Raw genomic sequence first — 13,114 nt, forward strand, 5'->3', positions numbered from 1 at the left:
CAATCCACAGACGAGCACATCTCTGCTGTGCCAGTGGGACAGATTGCATTGTTTAACTCCATAATTGTTACTTAAACAGATTATGCATTTTGCATGCTGAGAAGCATTTTATGAGACAGAGGTTAGATTTACTTTATATCTCATGTTGCTGCTCTAGGAATCCTTAAGTTATTTTTGGTTTTGACTTAAAGATGGCTTTATTTTCTGTTGTTTTTCTTTTGTTTGTTTGTTTGTTCATTTTTAAACATTATGGTCATGACATTTCACTGTTCTTCTCCATGCACAAGTATGAAGGGAGTGTTCTCTACAAGTAATATTTTACACTGTGCAATTATGAATGGCTTCACAAAGTAAATATAGCAAGGAAACCGGTTGGTAAAAGAAAACTTTAGAAGCAGTTGAAATGCAGTAAAAATGAAAAAAGTGCTATTAGGTGTAACAAGGAGTGCAGAGGTATTTCAGCGATTTCTGACTACAAGGGCAGTTGAAATGCTGATTCTGAATGCCTTTGCTGTCAATTTAAAAATAGGTGATAAAAATATTCTAAGTCCAACTAATCAAAATGCTCTAAAGAGGTACCACATAGATGTTGTTAAAAAATCCTGAAATTTTATCTTCAAAAATCAAAGAATTGGCTTTCCTTAAATGAAACAAATTAAAAATGTGCATATACTGCTACTTTAATGCACATGCATGGCATACGGAGTAAATGTTGAACACTGTATGGGTCTTTGTAATGAATACATTCCCACTGATTTGGAAATGAATACAAAACATAGTTAAAAGTAGGTGTCACAGCTCTCTTTGAAACCTATTTAAATAGATTATAGTCTTGGTGTTCTGTTCTCCAAAAGGTAGGAAATTATTTCATTGATTACATCATGCAGATTAGCTGTATTTAGGCCTTGCTCAATTATCTTCTCAGATGTTACTTAAACCAGTTGTTTACAGGTGAACCTTTTTTGATAATGTCTAGGTACAAAACAAGCATGTATGCACCTCATGAATGATGAGGAAAAAAAAAACACAATTTTGACTGTTGGTACAAAATGTTGCAAAATATCTTGAAATCGTGTGAATTTTGATTTAATATATACTAGAAAATAAATTGGAGAATCATGGTTTTTTTTCCCACTTTATGAAAAAGTGGAAGAAGACTTAATAGGACCAGTAGATAAAAACTAAAACAGATAGAGGTAGAAATTCTTGTGACTACATTTACTGCTTTTAAGAGAAAATTCCCTAATATTGATAAAGAACCTATACATCCAACCTCTTAGTCTTTGATATATCTTCTTAATATCTAATGTCTTCCACCTTAGGATGACAATTGTATGCTTTAATTTTAGTAAGTTGCTGGTGGTGGTGATGTCTGATTTGCCGATGTCTTAGTGGACACTACTTTGCTGAAGTTAGTTAAGATTTACTGAATGATACAATACTAGAATTTGGCCTTCAGCAGTAATTTCATATTCATGGATTTCTGTTATAAAATAGAAGTCTGAAGAATCAAGTTAATTCTGTAGAAAAATGCCTGTAATGACCTACTGAAGACACTGATGTAACAACAAATACTTTTAAATTCTTGAATTCTTGTTATGGTTTAGCCCTAGCAGGCTGCTCAGCACCACACAGTCGCTTGCTCACTCTCCCCAGGTGGAATGGGGGAGAGAATTGGACAGGTAAAAGTGTGAGAACTCAAACAAGGAATTCATTCTCCACTTCCCATTGGCAGGCAGATGTTCAGCCACTTCCAGGAAAGAAGGGCTCATCACAGAATTTCGCAGAATGGCTGAGGCTGGAAGGGACCTCTGAAGATCATCTAGTCCAGCTCCCCTGCCGAGCAGGATCACCTAGAGCATGTTGTGCTGTATGGCATCCAGGCGGGTTTTGAATATCTCCAGAGAAGGAGCATCCACAACCTTTCTGGAGAACCCGTTCCCGTGCTCTGTCACCCTCACAGTAAAGAAGTGCCCTCTCATATTCAGCCGGAACTCCATGAGCTTCAGTTTGTGCCCGCTGCCCCTCGTCCTTTTGCTTGGGCACAATTGAAAACAGTCTGGTTCCATCCTCTTGACCCTGTCTCTTCAAATGTTTATATGCATTGATGAGATCTCCCCTCAGCTTTCTCTTTTCCAAGCTAAACAGGCCCAGTTCTCTCAGCCTGTCCTGGTATGACAAGTGCTCCAGTCCCCTGTCATCTTAGTAGCTCTGCTCTGGACTCGCTTCAGTAGTTCCATGTCCCTCTTTTACTGGGGAGCCTAGAGCTGGGCTCAATACTCCAGGTGTGGCCTCAGTAACAGTTTCTTGGGAAGACAAACACCATCACTGCAAATATCCCCTCCCTCCCCTCTTTCTCTCTCATTACCCCAGCTTTTATTGCTGAGCACGATATAATATGGTATGGAATATGTCTTTGGTCAGCTATGTCCCCTCCTAGCTCCTGGTGCATCCGCAGACTCCTCGGTGGCAGGGCAGCATGAGGAACTGGAAAGGCCTTGGCTCTGTGTGAGCACTGCTCTGCAGCAGCTAAAAGATCAGAGGGTTATCACCACCATTTTCATGAAAAATCCAAAACAGAGCATTTTGTGAACCACTACAAAGCAAATTAATTCTATTCCAGCCAAAACCACAACAGTTCCATGACATTAATTTCTGCTTAAGATTTTAGCATGAAATACAAATTTTAATTATACTACAAAATAATAATGATTGTTTATTGTCTCCTGTTTTTAACAGGCTGTTGGAGAGGAATTTTTAAATGCAGCAGCTGATTACCATATATCCAACAAGAATCTGTACAACATGGATCTGAGTGAAAGAGTGAGAGAGCAAAAATCTGTAGCAGGCAAAAACCTGGAAACTGCAGCTGCTTTTACTAAAAAGGATCTTCTGCCTCTGGATGTTTCGGTTATCAACCAAAATGAAAGTGAAAACACAGAAACTTGGGCTGGATCTCAGACAACAGCAGAATTTGCACAAAGTACAAGCCTTGCTACTACCATGCAGCTTGATGGCACTGGAAAAGTAAATATTTTTTTTTAAATAATAAAAAACAAACAAACTGTGGAAAGGCATTATTAAATGTTAGAATCTTCTGCTGAAATTGACGCTGGCTAGCACCCCCATGTGGTTCTTTGGTTGTAATGTCAAGAGTCAAATGTGGTAGCTGACATCAAAACTTTAAAATTTAGTGGAAGTAGCCAAAACAGGAGATAATTTGTGGCTTCAAGATAGTAATCTCCCAGAGACTGGAGATACAGCGGTTGTTTAAAAGTCTGCTCATACTCACAGTACAAGACACTGCTGGAGCATGGTGTTCTTGTTGGGCAGACCAGGGGTCTAGAGCAAGGCTTTTCTGTTAACTTCTGCAGATATCTGGACATATGGAAGAGGTTACATCCTGGTGCTCATGCAAGATTGCACAGTTCAACTTCCATACTAGCCTGTGATGCCAGTGTGTGCAAATGCAGTTTTTCTTTCTATGACCGTTGCTATGACCTATTTCTATTCCTTCAATTCAGTGATTACTTAAGAAATTCTTAAAAGAGTTGCAATTTTATATTAGCCTTGTTACTTTAGCATTGGCAAATCGAGAGGCATCTCTGGTGAGTGAGTCAGTTAGCTCTTGAATTCATCCCACTTATTTTAAGAGTGTAACTGGTGTCCCTAAATTAACAATATACTTTGCAATAGATTCTATGTTACATAATGAATGCACATATATGAGTTTGATCTTTGATAGACTGACTTTTCTAGTGACTGTATAAGGAATCTGTATTAATAATAGCTTTCGTAAAAGGTAAGATGAGTTAAGGTCTGTGTCTAGTCATATTTTTATATTGGCATTCTGAACTGATGTTGTTTTCCTTTGTGTTAGGATCAAGTGCTCTCAACGGAAAAGAGCTGCTCAGTATCTGTGGAGGGAAGTTCCACAACCCCAAATTCAGTCAAAAATGTATATGAGAAGACCATCACTATTGCAAAAGGCAATTCAAGTCTAGGTAAAGTACCTAATATTTTTTGTAACTTGTTCAGGAACATGCTTTCTGTTTTTCTCCTGTGTTTCCTGTTCTACCAGTAAAGATTAATCCACTTGCTGTCACCTTTAACAGCAAATAAGGTGCCCACTCTCACTAAGGATTTTTTTTTCTATAAAGGAAGTCAGTCAATCCTGAGTGTTAACAGTACAGTTTTCGTACATTGTTTTTTACTCTCTGTGCATAATGCAGTGGAAAAACAAGATAGGGCCAACAAGTGCTGTATTTTGAGATTAAAACAAACAGACAAAAAAACAAAACAACTGTGGTAAAAGAGTTGCAGATTCAAGTACATGTAAAAGTGAAATCGTCTTGTTTTCTGAAGATGGTCAAAAGGATCTAACCAAGCCATTCACTTCCTTGATACTGATTTTTACATGTATCATAAATTTCAGTATTTTTGAAAATCAGATAATTAATACATTTAATAGATACTATTTGTGACTCAAAGATGTCATCATTTTCTAGAGAGTTTCAGATTTTTAAAGATCTTCAATCTGCAACATCCTGAGCATTCTGACTAGAGGTGCATTGTGGCATTAACAGGCACAACAGGCTGGAGAGCTCCTTGTCCTCTTCAAGTCATAGAATCATAGAATGGTTTTGATTGGAAAGGGACCTTAAAGATCATCTAATTCCAACACCCTGTCATGGGCATGGACACCTCCCACTAGATGAGCTTGCTCAAAACCTCATCCAACCTGTCCTTGAACACTTCCAGGGATGGGGCATCCACAGCTTCTCTGGGTAACCTGTTCCAGTGCTTCACCACATTCTGATTAAAGAATTTCTTCATAATATCTAAAATACCCTTTTTTATTTTTAAACCATTCCTCCTTGTTCTTTCAGTCCTCTCCCTGACTGGATGGCTGCTGTAAGATCTCCCTGGAGCTTTCTCTTCTCCATGCTGAATAACCCTGACTCTCTTAGCCTGTCCTCAAAGGAGAGGTGCTCCTTGAGCTCTCTGATCATCCTTTTGGCTCTCCTCTGAACTTGTTCTAATACTTCCATATCCTTCTTGTGCTGGGGGCCTCAGAGCTGAATGTAGTGCTCCAGATGAAATCCCGTGCTTATATTCCTATGTCTAAGAAGCTTATTCATAGAATCATAGGAAGACTTGGGTTGGAAGGGATCTTAAAGATCACCTAGTTCCAACTCCCCTGACATGGGCAGGGATGCCACCCACTAGATCAGGTTGCCCAGGGCCCCATCCAGCTTGGACTTGAATACTTCCAGTGATGGGGCATCCATAACTTCTCTTGGCAACCTGTCCCAGTTTCTCACCACCCTCTGAGTCAAGAATTTCCTCCAAACCTCTAATCTAAATCTCCCCTTTCTGGTTTAAAACCATTTCCCCTTGTCCTATTATCTGCCCAAGCAAAAAGTTTCTCTCCATCTTATTTTATAAACCCCTTTTAAGTACTGAAAGACCACAATTATGTCTCTCCAGAGCCTTCTCTCCTCCAGTCTGAACAACCCCAACTCCCTCAGCCTGTCCTCACAGGAGAGATACTCCAGCCCTCTGATCATCTTTGTGACCTCTTCTGGACTTGCTCTAACAGGTCTACATCCTTCTTTTGCTGGGGGCCCCAGACCTGGGTGCAATACTCCAGGTGGGGTCTCATGAGGGCAGAGCAGAGGGGACAATCACCCTCCTCGCCCTGCTGGCCACACTTCTTTTGGTAAATCCCAGAATGCAGTTGCCCTTGTGGGCAGCAAGTGTGCACTGCTGGCCCATGTCAAGCTTTTCATCCACTTACTGGACAGTTCCTAGCTAGTCAGGGCCGTCTTCTTACAGCTTAGACAACTGTGTTGATTTCAACTGCAAGTGAATGTGAGGAACCAAGACCCCTAAGAGATTTGTAAGAGATTTTTGTAAGGATTTCTGTTAAGGAGTTCGAAAAAGCACAAGTTGAGTGTCTCTATTAGTGTTGTTCTGTAAGTATTTTTTTTCTCTGGTATAGATACATAGGCAGATGTTTGCATGATGGGCTGAATCTGGGTAGCCTGTGGGTTACAGCTGCTTTTTAAACTCTGTTCAGCCACTTTCTGTTGTTCAGCCTGTCTCCCCCAGTCTTAAGTTCACAGAGTAATGTGTTGTGTCTTTGTCTTCCGTAGTCATGTTTATATATAAATGGCTAGAATTTTCTTGTAATCAGTATCCTTGAAGGCTTTGCTCTGGGTAGCTTTCACCTTGAAGATCATCTTCCTTCTGCTCAGTCTGGACAAAAACGTAAGAGATGATGAAGACAGAACTTCACTCCCATTGCTTGCTATCTTGAAGTTTGCATGCAAAACCAGGAGAACACAAGTGGGGTGTTCACTGCTTCTTTCTCTAGTAAATCTTCCTGTATAAGGCACTCTTACTTCAGTTGCTTTAACTTGTTAGGGAAAACATTCTTGTTGGTCAGTGCACAAAAAGGAGTGAAAACAAGTTTGGCACAACAAAGATGTTGAGGGGAAAACGGTGTTGGGCCTGCAGGTACCTTTCCTTTGCCTTTGTGAAGAATGTTTTTTCTTAGAAGTGTCAACAGTGTTGTTACCATGAGCACTAGCTGCCCTGAAAATTACACTGAGAAGCCACACGTATAAGAACAATCACTAGGACGTGAAACCCAGCAGCCCAACTAAGTCCCTGTGGATACACCATGGGCGAGTAGGGGGAAGACCATTTCTGTCTTGTTTCCCATTTGTGAAAAGAACCTGGAGTTAAATGGTGCATATAAGCCTCAAGGGTTAGCGTCCTGCTTTACTACTGGTAGGATTGTCATGTAAATCAAATAATGGACTGTGTCTGTCAGTAGTGCACATGCTCTTGCAGAAGTCAGGATTCTCTTCTGGGCCTAATCAATGGGCTGCCTTAATTTTCAACAGAAGATTATTTGATATCATCCCGGTGCTTCTAGTTAATCCTTTAATCCTTTATTCCTTTCCTAAAAAGAACCATGATAAACAAAACTGACATGTGGCAGATGAACTCAGTGAACTACTCAGAATTACAAATTCAGGTTTTTTTGAAGACATTCTATTACCTTTTTGCTTGAGATCTGTTTGATTGTTGGCTTATTTTCTGCTTAAAATTTCCACTGCTCTTTGTTTTCTTATATTGAGATTGATACATGAAATGACATAAGATAAAGTCAAGATACTGTGACTGTGATTTGTAACTCCTGTCTCCTGTTAGAAGAAAGAAACTCGAGGAGAATAAGGGCAATATTCAGGCTTGCTGACGTTGGCAGGTCGAGTGGCTGTCTTCTGCCTTCCCAGCCTCTTGTTATATTTCTTTCTCTTGTCATTCAGAACTGGGGCTCATAGATTATATTAACTCTTACCTGTTTCATGCCTTTTTCACTGTAGGGATGACAGTAAGTTCCAATAAAGATGGCTCAGGAATGATAGTCCGTAGTGTCATTCATGGAGGCTCAATAAGTCGCGATGGACGGATTGGTGTGGGAGACTGCATCCTGTCCATTAATGAAGAGTCAACCACTGACTTAACCAATGCACAGGCCCGAGCTATGTTAAGAAGGCATTCGCTTATTGGACCAGATATCAAGTAGGTACACGTCGAACATTAGTTGTGGTAGGAAAAGGCTAATAATCAAAATCTGGTGAGATTTATGCAGATTTTTTTAAATCAGAATTTTGTTTGTTTTCACAGGGTGAATTTATCTTTAAATTACCCTTTCAGATGGATAATTCACTATTGAATTACAGCTTTGTAAGTCTGAAAGATAAAATCACTTATGTGGGAGGCTCTGGGTGTTCTTAGAAAAGTTATTGCTGTGATTAGTTCCCATCATCATTACTGCCCTACCTGGCTATTTTGAAGGCATAGGATTTGTTAGAGTTCTGCATTTACAGTATGACTCTGCTAAACAAGGTAACGATTTCCTCAAGGTATTCGTGCTTCTGAAAGGTTGACTGTCTGGCAGTTGCACAAGTGATTTCATCTGATGGAGACCTTTCTTATGGATTTTGTCTTTGACTGCCAGACAGAAAGTATGATACCTGAAGTTAATGCAGAAAAGTAATATTTAAAAAAATGTAAGTATATCTGTAATAAACAGCAGAAATGGGCTGTTCTGTGAAGTCACTTCCAGGTTTTCATTAATACGTATGAAGGAGCTTTTGCTCACATACATAGATATCTATACTTTGGAGTACTACTTTAAACCTGAAGTATTTAATATGAGTCTTGAAAAATCCACTTGCTCAATGAGAAAGTTTCTTCTTCTCAAGTTCAGTTTACAGAAATTTAACTTTCCATTAAAGTACAATTCTTTCTAACTGTCATGGTTGTAGAGTTAACTTTGCCCATATATCCACCATCTAGAAATGAGGTTTTCCTGAGCTTGTGACCAGTTCTCCAGACCTGTCAGTGCTGTGTTTACCGCTTTAAAAAAAAAAAAAAAAAGACCTAATAGTTGTTTTTCTGAAACCTGTGTTAGTATGGACTGGGTCAGGTCTGCTAATGGAATTACCAGAGATGTTGTTAATAGAAGCCTCTTTTTTTTTTTTTTTTTAAGAATGTATCCTTGAAAATGATCAGTTCAGTCCCAGTGTAACAGTGTAGTTTCTATCTGTTAAAAATGGACTGCAGGGCATTCGCTTCTTCCTCAGTCATATGCTACCTTTCAAGAGACCTGGCATTCTGAGAACACGTGGGCAAGGTACCTTCACTGTGGGTCGTAGGTTTAATGTCTGCCCCACAGCTGTCATGTTTGTAGGATTAGGACTTAATACAAGCTTGCTTGAATGGTGGGTTCTGCTCATACAACTGATTACATTTTTAGACAATGCTGTTGTGAATATGAGCAAGTCAATGTTGATAAAACTTGATATTGATTATTCTTGTAAGATTTCAAACTGTATTGTAATTCCAACTTCCGTGACTGAAATCAGTTGGTATATACACATATGTTTGTACATCTGCTGAGATACACATATGCCACAGCACGATTTTTTCTGCAAAGTCTTTTATTAGTGCCATAGTTAAGTGATCCAACACAGATGTGTTCATTTTTTGTGCTTATCCTTTTATAGCTCTTCATTTGTGCTATGTGAATATAAGTTTTGCTTTATAGTCTTAGTCTTTTTCCAGATACATTGGAAATATCAAAATCTCATATGAGATGTGAACATTCAGATGTCCCAAAGAAAAGTGCACCACCTCCTTCTGTAAGAAGCTGAGGTATTCACATTCTGACTTAAGAGTTTTAGCTTTCATTTTATGTTTATGTTCTTTGGTGCATTCCCATGATAAGAGCTTAAAGTGAAGCCATCTTTTGTCTGTCAGACAAATAAAATGCCAAATCCTTTCTTAGCTTCTGAAGGAATCTTGTGAGAATAAGGACAATATTTTTTGGTCTACATAGTTTTGATACAAATCTACTTTATCAGCATAATTAAACGTTTCAGTAATTTGCACTTTCAGGAGAAGTACAAGATTCCAAAAAAATACCGTGATACAAATGTGTGGGTAAATGTGTCCCAAATCAGGAATTTGGAGGTACAGAGCACTATCTCATGATAGTTATTCCTGTTTTCTAAGAAGGGTACAGAGCTATATAAACACTGTTTCACAGTTAATGTGATGTGATTCATGATCTAAGGGACAGCCTTTCCAATAAGCAAGCGTTGAATCTCTTTGGTGTCATCCTACGGAAACAAGGGTGTACAACCACTCAAATGTGGTTGTATTATTCCTTTATCCATACAAGGCTGCAAAGCCGACACCTTAACTATTAAGCTGAACTTTTTTGGGGTACCAGGTCGGCCCCAAAAAGTGATTGAGCAGGAATATTTTAATTTCAAACCTGTCTTTCATTGGCAAACATTATTTACTGAAAGCAGAGGAAGCCATTCTTACTTGCTGTGTAAAGGCTTTTTTATTTTATTCAAGGAAATCCAATTTTTGATAGTTCAGGAGCCAGCAATCTGAGTTCTATTTGATGTATTCTTTTTCTTTTTCCCTTTGCTTGTAGAAAACTAGATGTGTGGCCTTACCAGAATGCATTCTTTTTCATATACTCCACCATTCCAGGAGCTCTTATATTTCTGTAATAATAGACAAGGTTTTCTGCTCAGAGGCAGCTGCTTCTAATATCTGTCAGATAATTACCAATCTGAATCAGAATTCACCTGCCTTAACCTGAAGTGTGGGGATGATTTCCTGATCAAGGAGTAGAAGATAGATTGCAATTCAATTTTGCATGCTTGTTAATAATCACTGCTATAGACAGTAATAAAGATTAGATGCTTTCTGGGGGAGGTATAGGTGACGTGGAGATGGAAAAAAAGAGAAAGGAGAAAGTAAAAAAAAAAAAAAGAAAAAAGGCAGCTCACACTTTTAACTACATAAGTATGCCTCTCACAATCAGCATGAGACAGTGACATTTGTTAACACCGTTGTAAAAAGATGCTGCATCATATGCTTCACATTCTAGATCTTCTCCAGCACCTGCTGATGATCAGGCCCTCTTTTATGTGTGAGTATTGGCGATTCAGAAACTCATTATGGCTCTGTGTTGCAACGTGTCTGTAAAATCATTCCATGCCATGCTTTTATTACATCTGTAATAATGTCAGGGATATATCCGGATATAGGTACATACTCTTTCTGTCTTTGTGTGTGCATGTGCATGTATGGATGTATATATAAAAAAGTGTGTGTGTATACTTGTTTTTTTATATATTTATGTGTATATATGTGGTTTAAAATTTGAAGATTATAGCATATTTTCTAAAACCAGAATACATATGTTTTCATTCAAAAAAATTGCTGCTAATGACAGCCACCCCAGATGTGTTCAGAGCATGTGTGTGGGGGGAGTGTGTGCTTGTACGGGGCTTCACTGCTAGAGTTGTCCTGAGTACAATGTACTGATATCTGGATTAATCAATGTCAGATTTTCTGCGGCACTTATATTTTACTTTCTTCATGTATAAAAAGGTTCAAATTAGAACTTAATTATTAATGACAGTTATTTCTGCTGAACATTCTCCATACATTGCTACTTGGTTTGTTGGTGTTTCGAGGTTTTGTGTGGCTGTTCAGTCAAGCATGTGATAAATGTTCCTCTGTACTGCATGCATTCTTGTGTTTACAGATGTTTTCATATGTACACCAGGGTGTTCCCATTGTCGCTGCTTTCATTGCTAGTGCATATCTTGGTGAGGGGGTGGTAGCTCTCAAAAAAGGAAACCAGAGTACTTTCTCCTTCAAGCTGTACAGCTATGAAAAAGAGGGAATGATTAAGCCCTGCGTATAGTAGACAATTCACCTGTTTCCCGTCTTCTGTGTCTTCATCCATATTTCTTAGCAATTGTTTCTCATACTGTCTTCCCAGTGACTTATTAAGGCAGATTTTAGTCCCTTCTGGGGATGAGCCATTCAGATGCCTTGATGAATTTTTATTTCTACGTTAGGGCACAAGGGTCAACATAGTTGATCAGAGGCTCCCAGGGCCTTTCATGTTCTGGCACTCTTGTCACCTCAGTCTGGTTCCTGGCACATGATGAGGCATTCAGGATGGTGATGGATATCTTCAGACCTTGCTGTGACCTCCAAGAACCGAGCTGTAATAGCAATCCAGCAAACGATGGATTTGATTCACTGTGGGCTTTCTGCCCATGAACTACTAAACAGAGAACAGATTCTTGGCAGATGTGAAATCTAAGGCAGTTAGTGCAATCTGACCTTGCCATGTCTCACAGAAGAAAGGACAAGGAAAGAGAGATACTTAGCAAAGATGAAATTCTAACAAACATGCTCCCTAAAACTCTTAATTTTAAGCAGAGCTAGGTTATGTGTATTCCTTTTCATTTCAATAATAATCACAGAATCCTAGAATGGTTTGGATTGGAAGAGACCTTAAAGATGATATAATTCCAACACCTCTGCCATGGGCAGGGACCCCTTCTGTTACACCTGGTTGCTCAAAGCCCCATCCATTCTGGCCTTAAACACCTCCAGGGATGGAGCATCCACAACTTCTCTGAGCAACCTGTTCCAGTGCCTCACCACCCTCTTAGTGAAGAAGTTCTTCATAATATCTAATCTAAATATACCCCTTTTTAGTTTAAAGACATTCTTCCTTGTCCTGTTATTACACCCCCAGCTTTCCTGTAGGCCCCCTTTAGGTACAAGAAGGCCGCTATAAGATCTCTCCAGAGCCTTCTCTTCTCCAGGCTGAAAAACTCCAACTCCCTCAGCTTGTCCTCAAAAGAGAAGTGCTCGAGCTTTGTGATCATCGAGTCTCACGAGAGCAGAGCAGAAGGGGATAATCACCTCCCTCACCCTGCTCGTCACGCTGTTTTAGATGCAGCCCGGGATACGGTTGGCTTTCTGGACTACAAGCGCTCATTGCTGGCTCATGTTAAGTTTGTCATCAACCAACACATCCAGGTCCTTCTCTTTAGGGCTGCTCTCAATCAATTCTCTCCCCAACCTGTATTTGTGCTTGGGATTGCTAAAAACAATAGCATGGAGAGGGGAGAAGGATTCTCATGGACAGTCACATCAATAACATAGCTTAGCTTATAGGAGCAGTTAAGGAAAGCTTTGCAGTTCACAGAACTTTGGAAATTAACAAGCAAGAAAAAAGATGAACTCCTACACAGAATATACCTTTTCATACATTTGATCCATGCCATTTGGTTTTCTTTCCCTCACTTTTTTTTTTTTTCAAAATGCAAGTAGATGTTCTTGCTTATATTTATGAAATAGCTGAAGCATTACTGATGTTTAGTTGTAGATAAGAACAAAGAGAAAAAACATATATTTAATATTTGTTTGAGTTCTTAAAATTAAGCAGTTAGAACCATAGTTAAGCACTAGAATAGAAATAATGTAGTTTTTCCAAAGAGTTAAAGGAGCTGCCAGTGATACTATCTAAATTCGTCAGCATCAGTTAGGTAACAGTCACTCAGTTTTAGATGCACAATCTTAAAATGGTTGAGTGAACCTCTTTCCTTCTTGGTTCCTATGCTGAGCGCAGAAATGGAAGCTTACCTTCGTAAGACAGTTTTCAGAAGATGTTTGTAAGTAGCATGGAAGGCATCCTTTGAGC

General features: G+C 39.2%; 1 protein-coding gene across 32 annotated transcripts in view; it reads left to right on the top strand.

The window, feature by feature from the left end:
* The window catches only part of MPDZ (multiple PDZ domain crumbs cell polarity complex component), a 104,528-nt gene that overhangs the window by 55,488 nt on the left and 35,926 nt on the right, over positions 1-13,114 (top strand). For 20 of the 32 annotated variants that reach the window (XM_040542389.1, XM_040542369.1, XM_040542372.1 and 17 more), the window contains 4 exons: positions 2,740-3,027; positions 3,881-4,004; positions 7,398-7,596; positions 10,490-10,531. In XM_040542389.1, the coding sequence (XP_040398323.1) occupies positions 2,740-3,027; positions 3,881-4,004; positions 7,398-7,596; positions 10,490-10,531 (653 nt within the window). The remainder of the gene's footprint in view (positions 1-2,739; positions 3,028-3,880; positions 4,005-7,397; positions 7,597-10,489; positions 10,532-13,114) is intronic. The other 12 variants (XM_040542374.1, XM_040542386.1, XM_040542393.1 and 9 more) reach the window with 1 other exon arrangement.

The sequence above is a fragment of the Cygnus olor genome, chromosome Z (genome assembly GCF_009769625.2).
Source record: "Cygnus olor isolate bCygOlo1 chromosome Z, bCygOlo1.pri.v2, whole genome shotgun sequence".
NCBI classification, from domain to species: Eukaryota; Metazoa; Chordata; class Aves; order Anseriformes; family Anatidae; genus Cygnus; species Cygnus olor.